The sequence below is a fragment of the Bubalus bubalis genome, chromosome 6, assembly GCF_019923935.1.
Source record: "Bubalus bubalis isolate 160015118507 breed Murrah chromosome 6, NDDB_SH_1, whole genome shotgun sequence".
Taxonomy (NCBI): domain Eukaryota; kingdom Metazoa; phylum Chordata; class Mammalia; order Artiodactyla; family Bovidae; genus Bubalus; species Bubalus bubalis.
This window is the reverse complement of record NC_059162.1, coordinates 1,410,176-1,429,953: the sequence shown is the minus strand read 5'-3', so window position 1 is coordinate 1,429,953 and position 19,778 is coordinate 1,410,176. Positions and strand designations below refer to the sequence as shown.

Here is a 19,778-nt window from a genome sequence, read left to right as displayed (position 1 = left end):
GGCTTTTGCAGGTGCCAGGAGGAAGGGATGGGACTCTTGGAACATCCCCCACACCACCCAAGCCTGGGGAACTAAGAAAGCAACACTCACGTCACTCTTCATCCCGATCTCACTGTAGGCCTCCGCCATCTTGTCTTTTCTTAGCTCCTGAAGAAGATGACATGAGACACTGGTTTTACCAACCAACATAGAAAGCTGTGGACTCCCCTGCAGAAGGAAACCTCTAGATTCCCAAGTGGTGGGGGGGTGGGGCGGGATTATATATTCAAGGCTCCAACAATCAGCTCCAACCCCACCCCTTCCTCAGCCCTTTGGATACCTCTGAGCTGCCAGCCCTTTGCATTGAGCTGAGAAGCTCAGCTTAGAGCCTGAGATAAGACATGGAGTCCTAGCCAAAGGACACACATGTTGGACAATGCAAGAGCTCATGCGAAGGCCCCAGGATTAGTTGTCTCTACATAGCCAACACCATAGGAAGAAGTAGCTCTCTTTACAGTAGGTTATCTCCTGCAGTGGTCCCCCACACACTGATCAACACCCAGGATGGTGAGGTTTTCAACAAGAGGGGAAACTTAGGGACTACTCTGGCTCCTAGGAACAGGACTCCCTCCCAGGGGCTTGCCAAGCTTGACCTCACTGTCCCTGCTAGGTCCCAACCAGGCTGATAGGGGAACTCCAGCGGCAGGCACAGGGAGGGGCCAAGAGGGAAGGCACGCCGAGGGGCCTTCCTACAAGCAGCCACTGCAGCCAGCAAGCCGGTGAGGCGTAATTCGGCCCGGGGAAGTGAGAGTCAAGTCAGGCAAAGACCGCAGAGCAAGGAGCCAAACCTTTGTCCAGAGCCCTTCTCCAGCCCTACCCCCCAAATTTCCAAGGAAAAATATGCCACCTCCTCTACTCACATTATACACGACTTCGTTGGGGTTCTTCTTCCTCTGTTGGGAGAGAGAAGGGGAAGAAGTTAGCAAGGGAGAAACGGAATCCAATCCAGGCCAGGAGAGCTGAGACACCCTCCCTCTGCCCCTTCCACACAGCTGTGGGCGCCTCCTCAGCCCGCGTCCTCCCTGCGCTCCTGCAGTCAGCTTAGCCACCCCGGGGCCTTCATGGCCTCATGCTCCCTGATGCATACAGATGTGCTCTCACACCCAAGCTGAGCTCTGCTCTTAAGACCCCACCTCGGGCCTCCTCCAGCTGCTCCCTTTCCCACAGGGTGTGGAGTCTACAGCTGAAAAGGCAGAGCTGCTGCGAGTCTGGTATTAGCGTTGCCACATTCATGCTGTGAAGGCCCGTGTGAGGCAGAAAGGAGCCCCGGTCCGCCTGGCCAGGCCTCACACCTCAAGGTCCAGCATGGTGAAGAGCGCGCTGGCCCCACGGAGCCCTCTTCCAACTGCCTGGCTGAGCCCGCACACACACTCGCACTCACACACACACATGCAAACACAAAAAGGCCCTACCGGTTTTCCCCCCTTCTCAGGGTCGAAGCCCCCTCTCCTATCCAGGACCGCATACTCCTCTCTTCGGCCGACATTCAGCTCCTAGAAGAGGCAGAAATGAGTCAGATGAGAAAGGAAAGCTCAGGAGGATGGGGCAGGTAGGCCAAGGAGTTCTTTACGAGTGATAGATAGCTCACAAAGCAGCAGGGACCACACAATCATCTCAGAAAGCCTCTCAGAGAACATATTACTGGGGGGCTGGGGATGGGGGGGAGGGATGCATGATCTGTTCGACCAAAGTCCCATTGCACGGAGGGAGTGAAATCGCTTCTCCACCGCAGGGAAGATCTGCAGCTTCCTTCTCCACCCCCACCCCTCTGGTCCGTGAAACCGCCGCCGGGCGGGGGCTGGCTTGGAGCAGGCACTGCCCTAAGTGGGCGCTTGCCGCGCAGCACACCGCCAGGGAGCGGCATCCTCCCAGCACCTCCGCGAGGCAGGCAGGGTGACTATCCCCGTTTTACGAGTTAGGAAACTAAGTCCCAGAGAGGTTTTTAACCCTGCAGAGCTGATAGCCGCGGACCAGACCCACAACCGAGCCCCTGGCCGCTGTTTCCCCCACGACCCAGGAGAGGCGTGCACTTCTAGGCTAGGCTCCCCGGGAGAGGCGGACTTACGTTGTAGACCGGGTTCTGGCCCTGCTGGTAGGCGGGGGCGGCACTCCTGCTGAACTGGATGGGGAAGAGGAGAGAAAGCGCTTTACTTTCTCCACTGCAAACGGCGTGCGCCCTGTCTGCTGCGGCTGGGCCCCTGCGGGACCCCGGGGCGTGAAAGCTTCATTTCTGAGCCCAACTGTCCTTCCTCCTCGCAGGGGTCAAGCGCCGTCACCTCAGGTGCCCCAGCACCCGCCCTGGTTTCCGCTCCCGAGCCCTGGCCCTCGCGCATGCGCAGAAGCGCCGGCCTCGCGGGCCGCGCCCACTGCGTTCCGGGCTTTTCTCCCGGCCGCTTCCTCCCAGGGATTCGGAGGACTAGTTGAGAGGTCCCACCTCCATCTTGACCCCGGCACCCGGGTACACTGTGTCCGTGTGGCACTGTGTCCTGAGGGCCTGGCCCAGGCACCTGGCCTCGCTCTGTTTCCAGTTCATGCCCCTCAGCTGAAACTGCAGGCTCTTGCAGATTCAGAACATTGGGAACCACCTGGCAGATGATCTAGGGCAGCGTTTCTCAAACTTAAGAAAGTAAGACACTGTTTCTTATAATAAAATGTTTTGCTAAAGTCCAAAATCCAAATATATATGTGCATATATATATATATATATATATATATATATATATATATAGGTTAAGGCACAAAAGTCCTAACGACCGAGGCTTCCTCTCCCTTTGCCCACGCCACGGCCACCCCTAGCCCCAGCCCCAGCGCCTCCAAGTACTGCAGGACCTGCAGGGCCCTAGGTGAAAACCTAGGTGAAAACCGATGCTCTGGGTTAACCTTCCCACGTATGGATGAAAAACGGGTTTGAAGAGAAAAGGCTGGCCAAGTCTGGGTCTGCAGTTGGACAGCAGGGTCTGGAAAGAGACTGCAGGCCCCCACCTCCCTGCTCTTCACTGAAGCATAACCCCCTTTCCTAGCAGAACCTCTCCCTTGAGATGCCTAAATGTTCACACATCTGTATGACTCCTCAGTAAAACTCCAGCACCAGCGTACAATCAATTGTACACTCAGCCTCCCACTCTTGTCCGGCTAAGCAAAACATCACCTCCCACCTCTCCAGCCCACCCAGTGTGCACACTTGGTTGGTCTCTGCTTTACCCGTGGATACCAACCACTCATGCTTGAGACTTTCTAAGACCAAGGCCCTCTGAACATCCACCGAGTTGGGGAGCCCATGCCCTCCCCGCAGAGGCCAGGGGCACCAACCTTTGCTCTCAGAAACAGGGCAGTGACAATAACGCCGTAGATGAAGAGGATCCCATCCAACAGGTAGCAGAGTTTAGGATCGAGCAGGCCGAAGCTCTGTGCCGCTGTGTCAAGAGATGAAATTGATTAGCCAGGTCCAGGTGAAGGAACATGTCAGCTTGCGCGGGGCAAGTACCATGACAGGTCAAGGAAATCATGATGAAGGCTGGCTGCATTCTCCATACCCCATTTGACCACAACTTCTCTCCCACCTTGGACCAGCCTCTGGGGAAACCTAGCCTGCCCCAGCAGTGGACCTGGCACCTGGCAGGGCCACAAAGCCTGGAAGACAGGAAGGAGGCAAAAACTAAGTGGGGGAGGGGAAATTGTCCATTGTGCACATTGTGAAGGAAAACACCCTGTGCTGCTGCCTCCCAGCATGGGAGCCCAGTTAGGTGCGAGCCCCGTGTGAACCTCGTAATCTGGAAGCCACCGCAAATTGCCAAGGGGCCCCTCACAGTATGTACCACGCAAACTAAAGTACAATGGGGTCGGGGAAGGAGGTACAGTAAACATTCTGGTTAAACAAGAAAAGCATTTTTTGAAAGCTCACTGCACTGTGAGAGAGGAGACGCGGATTTAGCCTAGACTGTTCTTCCTGCCAGGTATGTATGCAGCAACTCAAGTGTAAAACGGGGTGTAGTAGGCGTCTAACTCCACCCCCTGCCTGGTATCACGGAAGCCGCAGTCCAGCGGCCGCAATCTCTCCCGGGCCGAGGGCGCCCTCTAATGGCCGCCTGCAGGACTACCTCGGAACTGCTGCCGCTAAGTCGCTTCAGTCGTGTCCGACTCTGTGCGACCCCACAGACGGCAGCCCACCAGGTTCCCCGTAAGGGAGCGGATAACATGCACTTGAAGGCCTCCTCCTCATTAGTTCTGTGACTTGGGGCAAGTTATTTACCCTATTTCAGCTGCCTCTTCTGTTGACCAGGGTGAAAACTATAACATTTCTTTAGTGTTTACTTCGTGCTAAACACCGATTTGATGTAATAACTTGTCAGTCCCTCCCAACAGCGCCAGGTGGCCACAGGCAGGGAGAACTTCGGATTTAGCCAGGAGCATTCAGCAAGTAAGAGGCAGGCCAGGAGAGCCCAGGTGGCATATCTCCCCTCCTCCCCCCGTCCCCGACCTCCTGGGCCCAGGCCTGCCCTCCCTCTTGCAGGAGCAACGTTTTGGCTTCTGCCACAGGCCCTGGGAGCAGGTGAGTCAGGGCTGCACCCTAGTCCCCACCCCCAGCCCTCTTGAATCCTTCTGTTCTCAACCCTTTGACTCCTTCCCTAACTCAGGACGCTCCACCCCCACCCAGGCACTGATTTCTTTGTAAACGTCCCATAGTCCTTGCTCAGAAACCGTTTTGTCTGTCTGAGTTAAGTCTGAAGTAGGGGATCTGAAGGCCACTCCAGTGTTCTTGCCTGAAAAATCCCATGGACAGAGGAACCTGGCCAGCTGCAGTCCATGGGGTCGCACAGATTCAGACACGACTGATGACACGCACACACCACCCACACTGAAGGCCTATAAGGAGACAAGCCAGCCCCCAGCAAAGGCCACGTTTGGTGGCCACTCCACCCTAGCTGGGGTAATTTGTTTTTCCTTTTAGGACTGGAGGGGTGTCAGCGGAGATTTATTTGGGTGGTTGAGATTCAGAAAAAAGGTTGGGAGAAAATCGCTTAGTTGCCTGTCACATAAAATGAGAACAGAAAAATTACTGGACAGTAAATTTAGAACAAATAAGGAGAAATATTTCTTGGTGTTGTGCAGAGCCAGTGTAGTGGGGGAGAGGATTTGGCCCCTCCCCAGAGATAAGTAATAGGGCCACATTTCTTTTTTTTCTTTCTTTTTGATCAGCAGAATGATTTTATGACCAAAGACAAATGTGCTGTGTGTGGTTTGGTCAAAAAAAGGATATTAATTGCCGCACACACCCCGGGGTAGGAAACTTCCCTCTGCCGAGTCCAACTGTGACCATGCTAGGAGAATGGGACTGAGGAAGGCAGTGATAATCCAGAAAGTTCCTTGAAGGGACCCAGGGCCTAATTCAGTTGTGTGGTTAATTAAATATTTATTGGGCATCTGCTTGATGTCAGGGGATATTGAAATAGAAAGGACCCTGGATTGGGTATCAGGTGGGTTCTATCAATAGTCTTTCCTCTGCCACTAAGTAGCTATGTGGTTTTGGGCAAGTCACCTCACCTCTCTGGGCCTCAGTTTCTCCATCTGTAAAGTAGTGGGTCATCCTGTCTACTTTAAGGGTGTGGTGAGACTCAAATGAGAGAATGTACTGGTAGGTGTTTTTGTAAATTTCCTCCATAAGGATAACATGTCTAGCATTTGAGTAGGGTCTTCTGAGTCCCTGCTCTTTTAGGGCTTATGTCTTAGCTCTTGAGGCCACACCCAGGTTGGAGGGGCTTCCCTTGAAGCCCCTTGTCAGCTTTCCAAGTTGACAACTCAAAGACAGGAGCCATAGACACTCCTAGGTTCTGGCTCCTTCCCTGCCTCCCCATCCCCAAGGGAGAGACCCGTTTTCCTCCTTCCCTGAGCATCTTGTTTCTGTCCCCACCACATTCAGTCCCTAAGAGAGGTATTCAATGAGGTTATATGGTGGTTGTTTTCCTAAACAACAGGAGAACCTGTGTTATTTCACGCTTCCCATCCTCTGCCCCAGATCCACAGCACCCAAGAGAACCCCAGAATTTGCACAAGTACCCAGATACTGATTCTCATTCTCAATCCTGGTCGCATGTTAGAATCGGCCTGGGGTCCACTCTGACCCCAGGTTCTCATTTAATTGTCTAGGGTAGGGACCAGGCGTGAGCATGGGCCGACGCACAGCAGAGCCGAGATTCAGAGATGCAATGTCCCTCAGGCACAGCCTTTCTCAGCAATACATCTATGCCCTACCACAAGTATGAATTTCACTGCCGAAAAGAGATAAAAAAACAAAAGCAAAGCCTCAGTCTTTTATATGCACTGCAATTTTTGTGTACTTCTCAACTGTGTATTATTGATCTTCTCCAAGCCTCAGTTTCCTCATCTATAAAACAGGATAATAATATTAACTGTCTCATTAGGTAATGGTGAGGCTTAATTATCTCAATAAAATAATTAATGCCTGGCATGTATTAATAATAAGTGCTCCATATATCAGCTATTGTTATCACCATGATTTTTTTTTTCCCAAATCACCACCAATATATTTATTTGAGGGAGAAAGGGTCAAATCATGTCAATAACTTTTAAACCAGATAAGATTAGGGACACTGATCTGCCTAACTTCTGGGTGTTCACAACTGCACAGGTAACCAGAGCATGTTGAGGCGACACCAATTAAACCAAAGAGCACTTGATGGGAGGATGCATTCTGAGCAGTCATGTGATTTCCCATTCAGAAGGTGCTGCCTTCATATCAGAAAAGTGGTGCTGAGGAAAATGAAGACAGAACCTCCTAGAACCCAGTATCCTCCTAGCACAGGCCAGGACATGATAGTGACCTGGTAAAGAAGAATCTCACCCTATTTGCAGAGCAAAAGATCAATGCTCCTAGCTGAGCTGCAAAGTGAAAGCTGGGGGTGGAATCTGACCCCGTGATCCTTTCCCCTCCAATCTGGGCCTCCGCAAACCACTCTGATCCCCTGCACAAGGCAGACTCAGCAAATCTGGGAAGTTAGGAGGATTCTTCCCAGTTCCCCAACCCCAATCCACTGTATCCAGGTCCCAGGGCACAGGGCCAGCCTCTCTGGACCCCCACTTCTGGATGGACACGTGACAAGCAGGGGACGGAAGCCCAGCTGGGCTGGGACCCATCTAAGTGCTGCTAGGCTGCCGTTCCAGGATCAGGCCTCACCCGAGGTGGTCAGGCCAAGACGGAGCAGTTATTTAGGTCATTCCAGTTGCTCCAGGGCAAAACACAACCTGGCAAAAAGGAGGGCTGGAGCTTCAGAAGAGCTGACCCTGCACCTTCAAGTGCTTCCTGCAGTGGATCCGGGATTAGAACACAGGGAGCAAGGGGGACCCAATCTGTCACCTGCGGTTGTTCACCACCATGAGACTGCCTGCCCGCAGGCTCACTCCAACCCCCATCACAAACTTGGTGTAGGTCCAGATGGTCAGGGTCCGCCTGAACTGGGAGCCTGGATTCTAGGTGTTCCCCTGCCTCCCTTTGTTGTCCATCCAGTAGGCACTGGAGAAGTGGGCCACAGCATGATAAACTGGAGTCTTCCTGCCAGGTAGCACACGTGAAATGAAAATAAAAATTGCATGAGCTTTGCTAAAAGAGCTCTCTAAAACTGAGCCAGGAGACCATTAAGAAAGCATGACTTATGAACATCTCAGCCTGTGTGGAATCTGATCTTTTGACCCAGTGATGTCACCCAGAACACCTGCCAGAAATTCAAGATACTTACTAGACCCTTACCTTAAAATAACTCATGACAATCTATCTACTTATGGAACCCACACTCCAAAACAACTTGTGATTCCTTAAGGACAAATATTTTCCACCTTATGTTAGAGCTAACCACAGTTCTCAGCAGGCAACTCTTAACAGCTTCATGGCTTTTTGTCTTCATAAACCCCAGATGCTTTCTCTTCCTTGGAACACTCTTTCAGGGTTACCTGAATCTGCATCTCCTGAACTGCAGTACTCAAGACCCCAACCAACAATGACAACAAAATAAAGACTCCAGATAAACTCTTTGCCTATTTGTAGGCTCCTGCATGATCGGATGCCTGGAACAGGCCCCATGGGACACCCAGAGGAGGCTCCAGGGGGAACCAGGCCTTGTTGGGGAGGGAGACACAATGTGAAATGTTCACAGGCTGCTGTGACTAAGTTTCAAAAGCCAGCAAACAGTAAGAGCTGTGAATTCAGAGCTAGGCAAAAGCTCTGTGTCCTGCAACCAAAGTTGAGGTGCACCTACAGCAGAGAGCTGTGTCTCTTCACATGTTTCATCTAAAAATGGTATAGTCTTATTAGTGAAAGTGAGCTTGGCCGTCTCTATACACCCTTTGGTCATCTTCATAAAGGCCCAGCGTGTGGAAGTTTCATGGCACTGACCATTAACAGAAAGATTCTGGGTCCCCAAAGGCAGCCTGGAGGCACTAGAGTCTGGTTTTTCTGGACAAGATGTATTTGAATTGTGTTGTTTGTCTGTCTCCCAGGCAGACTTTGAGCTTTCCTAAACAGACTGAACAGGACTTATCAACCTGGCCCTGCTGTAACCCAAATCTACAGACACACGCTGATGCCCATCTCCCCCTCCGGCAAATCCTTTTTAGGAGCAGGGCATCTGTCAAACTCCATCACATCTAATTGTTAAGGATACTTCCCATTTGAATCCCAACATGCACTTTTAAAATGACTTCCTGTACCTGATCAAGTTTGATTCTCATGAGAGCCCAGAAGGTGAGCAAGGGGCTATTGCTAGATGCAATTCACTCATTGATAGACTGAGACCAGAGGAGTAGAATACTTTTCCTGAGGACACCTGCAGGTTAGAGCCGAGCTGGATGGGATACTGAGTCCCCGATTCCAGGTACTCGTCTAACCTCTCTGCCTTAGGTGCACCTTACCTTTGGCTGCAGGACGTAGAACTTTCACTGAGCTCTGAATTCACAGCTGTTACTGTTTGCTGTCTTTTGACCCTTTGTCACAGCAGCTTGTGAACTTTTCACATTGTGTCTCCCTCCCCAACAAGGCCTGGAAAGCACAGATGATGCCTTTTGATTTCACTTGCTTATTTCCCCTCCTCACCTAGCACATACGAGGCCACTTAAGAGGAAAGAACATGAGCCTTAGAGCCAGAAAACCTAAGATTTAAATTCTGAATCTGCTTCTTACTAGCTTTGTGGTTTGGGACAGCTTTCTTGACCACGCTGAGCTTCAATTCCTCTATCTGCAAAAGGGGTTTATTAAGTCTGACTTCACAGGGGAGTTATGCAAATGAAATGAGATACCAGTGTGTGGGGAAGTGCCCTGTCTGGTGGCGTGTGCTGAATCCAGGGTCTCAGGTGAACTTCTCCACCATGATAGAGGCTCTGAAGGTACAACCAGCAGCAGGAGTAGACCAGGGCTTCCCACTCCTTCATGCCAAAAAAAACCTGGGCAGTTTGCCCAGCTCAGGATGGAGCAACCCCTCTTTCAGTGTATATGAGGATAAAACCAGACAATGCATATATGGAAAATGCCTGGTGTACAGCAGGAGCTCAATGGTGGGTAGACAGCCTGAGAACTCCTGGCTTCACCAGATGGTGACAAGCTAACTTACGTCTGCACTGTGTTCAGCTTAGCCCTTGAGTTATCTGATTTAATCCTCAGAACAACTCTGTATGATACGGGAAGAATGATGCCACTTCTATTCAGATGAGGAAATTGAGTCTCAGAAAGATCACTCAGCTAAAGAGTTCCCAAGTTTTATCTGATGCAAAGTCTCTCCACTCTATCTGGATGCTTCTGGAGTTTCTCTCTTCTAGAGAGCTTCCCACCTTTTATAAGAATTTCTTCTCTGATACCCCCAGCCTCTGCTTGAATATCTCAGGTGACAGAAAGCTCACCACCCATCAATTACTTGTGGAGAGCTCAAATTTTCAGAGATTTTAAAAAAATAGCTTTGGTCCTAGATCTGCTTCCAAAAACACAAAGAACACAAATTCTCCCACATCTATAGGGACTGTAAAATCCCACCCATGTCCAGCTTGTCTCCCCCTTAATAAGAAGCACTTTAACATAACAGCAGGAACAAACCCTCTGAAGGCAGACAACTTGAGTCTGAATCCTGGCTCTGCTGTTTAACTAGCTGTATGAATATGGGATAATCATAGCTACCTCCCAGGGTGTGTGAGGTAAGTGGGAAGGGCTGGTGAGCTCTCAGTACGTAGGACCTAATGGTATTGATTCTAATAGCCTACAGTTCAGGTAGGAGCAGACAGCTTCCGAGCCTCCTGAACTCCTTTTGCCACTCCAACCTTGAGCTCAGGGTCTGGCTGCTGCCCAGCTGCACCTCCAGACTCAGATGCAACTGGGGATGACATTGCAGGCTAAGAATTTAGAAAACAGGAAGTCATGTGTGTTCAGGAAGGCAGTGGCAGCAGTGATGGGGTGCCTGTGCTGGGTGTGATGCCCAGTCCGTCCGCTGCAGCACTTCAGGCATCCAGACCTACCCCTCCGGGGAGTGGCTCTTTCATTGAGCAACTAACTTTCATTGCAGCAGGGAAAACCTAGGCTAGACTCACAGGATGATAGTTATAACCACTTTTGTGCTAGAAAGCACGTGTGAGTTTTCCCATTTGATTACTTTACAGCTGGGAAAACTGAGACTCAGAGATGTTTAATAACTTGCCTGCGGTCTAGAGCCAGGTTTAAACCTAGATCTATCTGAATCCATAATCCAGACACCGTGTGGTCCAGAGTCCTAACCACCAGTTGGTATTACCCTTGGACGACTTACTGGTCTTCAGGGATGGGGAGAAAGGATCCTCACCAGGCTTTGGAGACCTTCTTTTTCAGAGGATCCAGTAGGTGATATCCTAACTTAACAATTGGCCTTCTTTCTTTGAGAAGGCAGAGGGCTGAAAGGCCTACGGGGTTAACAGCTATAGCTGGCCTACTATGAAATGTGAGACCAGCACCCACACTGGCCAGTGCCTAGAGAGGCTGATCCATTTGGGAACATCCTAATCAACTTGACGTACATCATTTATTAGTACCAGATAATTTTTAAAAATTTTCTTTTCTATTGGAGTATAGCTGATCAGTAATGCCGCTCTAGTTTAAATTGTATTTACTTTTTTGTTGTTGGCTGTGCTGGGTCTCCGTCGCTCTCTGGGCTTTCTCTGGTGGTGAGCAGGGGCTAGTTGCGGTGTGCCGGCTTCTCGTTGCAGTAGCTTCTCTTGCTGCAGAGCACAGGCTCCAAGGTGCACAGGCTCCAGCAGATGTGGCACATGGGCTCAGTGGTGGTGGTGCTCGGGCTTAGTTGTCCTGTGGTACATGAAATCTTCCGGAACCAGAGATTGAAAAAATGTCCCCTGCATTGGCAGGTGGATTCTTAACCGTCAGACCAACTTTGTTTCCGTTAAGGGCTGAATTTAGTTCAGTTCAGTCACTAAGTCGTGTCCGACTCTTTGCGACCCCATGAATCGCAGCACACCAGGCCTCCCTGTCCATCACCAACTCCCGGAGTCCACCCACACCCATGTCCATCGAGTCGGTGATGCCATCCAACCATCTCATCCTCTGCCATCCCCTTCTCCTCTTGCCCCCAGTCTTTCCCAGAATCGGGTCTTTTCAAATGAGTCAGCTCTTCACATCAGGTGGCCAAAGTACTGGAGCTTCAGCTTCAACATCAGTCCTTCCGATGAACACCCTCACAATTCATATGTCCTAACTCCCAGTACCTCAGAATGTGAGTGTATTGGAGGTAGGCAGCTGGCATAATTTCTGACTTCTGAGAAATTGTAAGGAGGGAGCATATTGCACGTAAGCAAGAACCTAGCACAGCGCCTGACACATAGTAGGTACTCAAAACACCATGATAGGCCATTGTTATTAGGAGATGCAGGCACGGTGCTAGGCAGTGAGGAGCAAGCAAAAACACAAATAAAGGGCTTCACCGTTGTGCAGGGAGGTGAGCAAGTAAACAGATCTTCCCACCAAGAGAGACGCACGGGACGCTGAGGACAGCCGAGGGAGACAGCGCCCGTGCTCATCAGCGCTCTGGGAGGAAAGCAATTACAGATCGTGACCGCCCTTGGTAAGCAGAATCCACATTTCAGCTCTCTCCATTTATTACACCTTCCCAGTGGCCCCTCAAGGCCAGCAGACAAGTATCTCATTTTAGTGGACAGCACTTACTCTGTGCCAGGCAGTTATAAACAAGTTATATATGCACATGTATATATATATACACACACACAGAAAGTGCAGTATCTATGTATATGTGTATATATATCTACATGTTTTATTGCTATTGTTTAGTCATTAAGTCATATCCGACCCTTTTGCAACCCCATGAACTGTAGGCTGGACAGATTTTACTTGCTCCACTTTGCAGATAAAGAGTCTGAAGGTCAGGGAGGTGAAGTGACTCCTGAGGTCCCGTGGTGTGCATGTCTCAGGGCCAGGAGGAAGCCTGGAGGAGAGGCCAGGTGTTGCCAGGCCTTTGTTCTTTCACACACAGCCCACAGCCCTCACAGTATGCTCTTGAACATTAGCACCATTTAAAAGAAATCTGCTCTAGAACAAAACCCTCAGGTAAAAACTCCACGTGGGATTTTGCCATTTCTTTGAGACTTTCATTTATTCTGTTAGTCTGCAGATAAACCCTCACAGTATGCAGAGATATTAGCACATTTTTACATTTATTGATATTTATTACCTCATTATCTGCAGGAGCAAAACAAAAAGACGTAGAAGAAGACAAACAATGTACATGTCCACCAGCTGGAAACCAGATAAATAAATCTCGGTATACTTACGTAAAGCAGTTCAAATAAACAAACACAACAGACAGCTTGTATGTGCTGCTATGGAAAGATCTTCAAGATACTTAGATTAAAAAGCAAGCTCTGGAATGACGTATACAATATTCGTGTATGAACAAGAAAAGGCAGTCACTCAGTCACGTCCGACTCTTTGCAAACCCCTGCACTGTAGCCCGCCAGACTTCTCTGTCCATGGGATTCTCCAGGCAAGAATACTGGAGTGGGTTGTCATTTGCTCCTCTAGGGGATCTTCCCGACCCAGGGATCTAACCCTTGGCCCCTGCGCCTCCTGCATTGGCAGATTCTTTATCGGTGAGCCACTTGGAAGCCCAGCTTGCACATATATGCTGCTGCTGCTGCTGCTGCTGAGTCGCTTCAGTCGTGTCCGACTCTGTGCGACCCCATAGACGTCAGCCCACCAGGCTCCCCCGTCCCTGGGATTCTCCAGGCAAGAACACTGGAGTGGGTTGCCATTTCCTTCTCCAATGCATGAAAGTGAAAAGTGAAAGTGAAGTCGCTCAGCCGTGTCTGACTCTGTGTGACCCCATGGATTGCAGCCCACCAGGCTCCTCTGTCCATGGGGTTTTCCAGGCAAGAGTACTGGAGTGGGGTGCCATTGCCTTCTGCACATGTATACTTATACATAAAAATGTATCTGGATGGTTTATGTTTGGGATGATGAACAAGTTCTGGAAACATTCATGATTATGATAAATCTCTCCTTTTAGGACTCTTTAGCTTCTGTAAATATGGCTTATCCTTTTTGGTGTACAAGTTTTGTACACAATTTAAGTATACTCCCTTTGTTTGAGAAGAAACCACTGACCAGGAGAAAATATTTTTGAATCACACGTATAAAAGAGGATTGAGTCCTGAATATATAAAACTCTAATATCCATATGGGAGTTGGGGAGGGAAATGGCTCTGTATCATGTTTGTGATCGTGGTTATGTGAATCTATCCAAATCTTACAGCTCATAGAACTACCCACCAAAAATAATGTATTGTTAATTATTTTACTGTTAAGTCTGCAATTTTAAAAATTTAAAAATTTATGACAGTAAAAAAAAATTCTAGAAACAGATAGTGGTGATGGTAGACAACATTATGAATGTACTTCATACCACTGAACCATACTCTTAAAAAATAGTTAAATGGTAACTTTATACGACTTATAATTTTACCACAATAAAAAGTATCAATATCTACCTACCTACCTACCTACCTACCTATATATTTGGATTGCTGCATACACAAAATACATTATTCACAGTAACTCTGGAGAGGAAGGAGTTGAGGGAGAGTTTGGGAAAATTTTACTTATTTTCTACTTTGCACCCTTTTAGGTTCTTTGAAACTTTGTGATAATATATTACATTTATAATGTTAACCCAACAAAAACAAATGACATGAACCCTTAAATAAGTTCATGTTTACACAGCACAGTTCTAGGCAAGCAGAAAGTGGAGGGAGGGATACAGACTTGTCCATCTAGCAAAGCACCTTGAACTTGACTGTGGCTCTGTACATTTCTGGTGATGACTTACTGGGGTTTGGAAGTAATTCAAATATACAGAAATGTTCGCTGTAATTGTATTTTAGGAAATTTTAATACCTTTATGCATAAACATAAAAACAATTACTCCTGATGGATAGCACAATCATAAGTGAAAGTGAAGTCACTCAGTCGTGTCCAACTCTTTGCGACCCCATAGACTGTAGCCTACCAGGCTCCTCCGTCCATGGGATTTTCCAGGCGAGAGTACTAGAATGGAATGTCATTTCCCTCTCCAGGGGATCTTCCTGACCCAGGGATCAAACCCGGGTCTCCCGCACTGCAGGTAGACACTTGACCCTCTAAACTACCAGGGAAGTCCACAGCACAATCATAGTTGCTGTTATTATTATCAGTGCTGCAGAAAAGAGATGCCTTCATACTCAAGTTCCTCCTTGCCCTATCCTTGACCCAAGCACCAGCCCAGCAGGTGAAAGCAGCTCTGACCCACTGCCTCGCTCCACTCAAGCCACTGCCCCCGGGGAATCAGGCACCCAAGAAGCCAAGCAGATTTCGAGGCATCAGGAGCTGCGCTACCAGAATAACCCAAGAGAGACCGTCAGACCGAAGGGAGCCAGAGAGGCCGTCTTTGAAGCCCTCATCTGCCCTCTGGGAAGGCTCCTACTGACTCCAGGCAATTGAGGCTAACTTTTCCTGGCTTGCACACCACCCATAGCAAAAACCTACATATCTATCTGCTTGACTGATAGCCCCTCCAGCCAAGGAGCTCCCTGAGCCTGCGGCCATGCTTGGTCCACTGCCGTAGGCCCTGTGCTCGGCTCCTTTGGCTACACAGTGGTAGGTTGGGGGCAAGTCGCAGGACATGGCCTGCCTACCAAGCTTAGCTTCTCCCAGACTGGTCGGAGGAAATGCTATTTTGATCTGAAATTATACAGACTTTACGGGGAAGGGTAAATTCTCTGCGATTTTAGAGGCAAACCTGAGCCTTCATGAGGCCAAGTTCACTGTCCCCTATCTGGGGTCCCTCCTGGAAAGGAGATGGAAAAAAGCAGTGGCAGGCTTCTGGGGCTTCTCCTGAGGTGGTCGTGCTCACTTACCCCTGGGCCCTGGCCACCCAGCTGTGCCCGGGGTGGGCCCTGCCCTCTGCTGTCACAGCCCACCAAGTGCGTTCAGAGGCTGGGCTCTTCCCTCCAACCACACACACGCAGAGCCCAGGTGTGCAGGACCCCAGCCTAAGGTTACCAACCGAATTCATGAAGAATAGCCCTGCCCCAGAGGAAGAGAAGCTTTGGACTGTACGCGCGCGGGCGCGCTGTGTGTGTGTGTGTGTGTGTGTAGGGGATCTTAAGGTCCTTCCCCCGCGAGGCCAGGGTGGGCTCTGGGCGCTCACGCCTCTCCGTGCGGTTACTGGGAGCAGCAGCTCCACCCCTGGGCCCACAGCTGTCTCCTAGCTCGAGGTTTCCTGTCGAGCTCAGCCATCCAGGGCCTGGGTTATCACCGGAGATCTCCCTTCTGAACTTGAACTGCTCACACACTCTCAGGCACCCGCCCCCACTTGCGGTCCCTTCCCCCTGAACCGCACCGCCCCCGGCCTCTGCGGGGAAGTCGGCTGGGCTGGGAACGCTCGGGGTGGGGGTGGGGGACAGCTGGATCCGCTCTGGACCTGGGGGCCGGGGCCGCAGGAGCTGTGTCCCGGTTGCCAGGGAGAACTGGCCGAGGGTCAGTTCTCGGTCCCTGAGAAGCAGGGACCCGCCAGGCCCTGCGGGGTGAGGAGGTGGGGAGCGCACGCACAGATCAGGAGAGGTGGCTCTGGTCTCCGAGAGCGTTGAGCGCGTGTCCAGGGGCCTTCCGGAAGGCCCAGGAGACAGGCCCTCTGGAGACAGAAGCCTCCCCCACGAAGAGCCTCCGGCCTACAAGCTCTGCCCCCCTTCTCAGAGATCCAGGAGGAAGCGCAGGGGTCTCTCGGTTCTCACAGTGAGGAGTACTCCAAATGTCGTCAAAAGATGCCGCTGGCAGAGTCCATAGCTGCTTTCCCTTTGGAGCCCTGACACAGGGTAAGCAGCCAGGGCTGGATTTTACGCGCCCCTCTGCTGGGGCAGCGCTGTGTGGAGCTTTGGGAATCCACAGGTGGACGCCCGTGTTGGGGTATGTTCTCTCCCACCCAGCCAAGGAGTGAGGGGCCATGTGGGGAGGGGAAGGGCCCAGGAGGCTGCCCTTGTCAGCTTCTCCTGGTTTTTTCCCACATGAGCTAACCAGGTTGCAGGACAGGGTATTATTCTGACGGAGGACAGAAAAAATAATTGAGCTAGCTCCTAGGTGAAGAGGGGTTGTTTTACTCCTCTTGACTGGCAGCAGAGCCGAAGCTCTCATCAGTGCTTGCCGGTTTGGTCTGGGGCCTGTGTCAGAATCACTCCAGAGTGGCTGAATTAGTCTCTAAAGGAAGATCCAGGGATCTGCATTGTAACGTGATGCCCTGTGTTCTCTTCTGTGCTTCACTTCAGGCTCTGTTGCCTTCTGGGTTGATTGGGTCTGGAAGATCTAGGAATGCATCCAGCCCCATCTGAGCATTTGTGGACAGGCTGCTCCTTGAAGGAAGGCAACCCCAAGGCTCTCTGTCGTAGACACAGAGCAACCCCACCTGGACCAATACCCCCACACTCTGTTGCTGTTATCAGAGAAACCCATCTCAGGTTACCTCACATTCCATTGTGCCGGAGTGTGATCTTACATGCACATCATGCTGTCCCTGACATGGCTGCCTGGAGTTCTGCTAACGAGGACAGTCCTGAAATATCTTTTTATCCTTCTGCTGCTGCTGTGGCTAAGTCGCTTCAGTCGTGTCTGACTCTGTGTGACCCTATAGACAGCAGCCCACCAGGCTCCTCTGTCCATGGGATTCTCTAGAAGAATATTGGAGTGGGTTGCCATTTCCTTCTCCCTTTATCCTTTTAGTTCCAGTTTTTCCACATCCAGTCATTTGCTGAGGACCAGCTTGCTGGCTGCTGGGACCTGCCTGGGTAGCTGTCATATCCACTTGTGTCTTGGGAGATTTTGAATAGCTGGCATGAGATGCCATCCTGGGTGGTGCCAGGAGCTGGGGTGGGTCGCTCACATTGCCCAGCACTCTTAGTGCGGGCCTCTGCTCTGGGCCCAGAGTCACAGCTCCTCTGAGCAGTTTAGGGGCCCTGCTGGTTTGCTCAGGGCTGTGTGGAAATAGGATGGGGAGCCTGGGCACCTTGAAGCCTGCTTTCGTCCCTGTTGCAGGATTAGTTGGTGAGAGAGAACAAGTCCAATTTTCCAGGACAGACCAGGACAATCCTCAAAGGAAAAATAATGTGGCAGCCAAAATGGAGCTGGCGTCTCACCCTTGAATATTGCCACTGATTTATCCTGTATGGACAAAGGGCGAAAATCACCTACCAACCCTGGAAGATGAAAAGTGTTGTGAGTTGAAGCAGGGAGCCTGGGAATGTAGGAGCAAGTGCAATCTTGTATATAAACAGGCACTCACGCGTTTGCCAGGATGCTGCCCACAGCTCTCCACCCAGATCCTGCCTTTCCCCTTCCCTCTAGTAATCCTTTTCATGCCTTTCTCAGCTCTCTTGTTCCTCTCAGGCTCCCTTTCCAAAAAGCTCCAGCCCACACCAGCTTCCACTGCAGTCATTATTTTTTTAATACAAAGAGCACTTTGTTACTCTCACTGTGTCCAAAGGATTCTTTTCTACTCAGCTAATGCATGTTACTCAGGGGTAAAGAAAGAGCCTGGCTTCTAGTTTTTTTGATTCTACCATGTAGAAAGCCCAGTGGTAGGCATCACCAGGACTCAGTCGTTACATAATTGCTTGGATGATTAAGAGGCTGATTGATTGATTGATAACTATTAATGCATAAGGATGAGATGGTTGGATAACATCAGCAATTCAATGGTCATGCGTTTGAGCAAATTCCAGGAGATAGTGAAGGACAGGGTAGCCTTGCATGCTGCAGTCCATGCAGTCGCAAAGAGTCGGACCCAACTGAGCGACTGAACAGCAACAATGATGCATAAGACACATGAATTTTGCCCCTACATTTCAAAGAACCTAGGAGTTGGAAGAAGCCTGAGAGACTGTCTTTATGGAAGTCTGGGCTAACACCATTACCTTAGGTGGGTGACCTTATGGAAACTATTTCACCCTTGGTTTCTTCACCTCCAAAATAAGGCTGTTCATATAACAATCACTATGGTTCCCTCCAGCTGTGATCCGTGTTCAAGCTAGTCATTAGGAAAAAAACTACTCAAGATTTCTTAATGAGCAGATGTCATGAAGTGTCAGATTTCCAAAGTGCCCTCCCCCTTCTCTGATGTCCTGGCAGGAGCATGAGTAAGTAGGATGGAATGCCCCTGAGCCTGCAAAGGAGAGAGACTGGCAGGCCTTTCTTCATGAACGGCTTCCAGGCTGTGGACAGCCCCGGGCCCTGCCATGCGGGACTGCCACCCAGGGGCAGCGTCCTCGGCATCTTACTGGCAGCTGAGCAAAGAGCAGGCTGAGTCTCACCCAGAAAGGACGAGCCTTCTGGGAGGACCAGTCAGTGGCTTCCAAGAAGACTACTCAGCTCATCATTCCATTAAACTGTCCAGCTGAAAACTTTTACTCACTTTTCCAGACTCAGTTCAAATGTTACCTCCCCTGGGAAAACTGTGCTTCCTTCAGACAGAACTAATCTCCATTCAATGGTCACCTGTTTCTATTCTACAGAGTGCTGGAAAAATCAGGAATCATGAGTTAAACTTATTGTTAAACAGAATTTTAGTTACATTTTTCAAAAAGATAGATTTAATATGTTTTACTTCAACTTTCAGATACCTGTTCAGGTAAAGTACTTTTAAATTGAAGAAATGGATCCAATTGTTAACCTTGTTTTTAAAAGATACAAGAAATACAGTACTTTCTCTGTGTTTCCAAGCCTTTCGGACACTCTGTAGTGTATTTCTTGTGCTTTTTTTTTCAACATTGAGAACTGCGCTCATTGCTTTAAACTTAGAAGGATTTCCTGATAAGTTGTCGGGAGGTTGAAGTAAATCATATTGAGCACATTGTTTGAAAATGTTACCATTCTGTTTAAAAATAAGTTTATGATAATATTGCTGACTTATCAGACACTGTAGCTTTTTATACATGTTCACTAAAGATTTGTGGAGAAGGCAATGGCAACCCACTCCAGTACTCTTGCCTGGGAAATCCCATGGACAGAGGAGCCTGGTAGGCTACAGTCCATGGGGTTGCTAAGAGTCAGACATGACCTTTTACTTTTCACTTTCATGCACTGGAGGAGGAAATGGCACCCCACTCCAGTGTTCTTGCCTGGAGAATCCCAGGGACGGAGGAGCCTGGTGGGCTGCCGTCTATGGGGTCGC

At 49.8% G+C, this 19,778-nt stretch overlaps 1 protein-coding gene across 1 annotated transcript in view; it reads right to left on the bottom strand.

Moving 5' to 3' along the window:
• CD247 (CD247 molecule) overlaps nucleotides 1-19,778 on the bottom strand; it is an 83,026-nt gene that overhangs the window by 2,879 nt on the left and 60,369 nt on the right. The window contains 5 exon segments of the mRNA NM_001290969.1: nucleotides 91-147; nucleotides 900-932; nucleotides 1,452-1,532; nucleotides 2,105-2,158; nucleotides 3,349-3,452. Of these exon segments, the coding sequence (NP_001277898.1) occupies nucleotides 91-147; nucleotides 900-932; nucleotides 1,452-1,532; nucleotides 2,105-2,158; nucleotides 3,349-3,452 (329 nt within the window).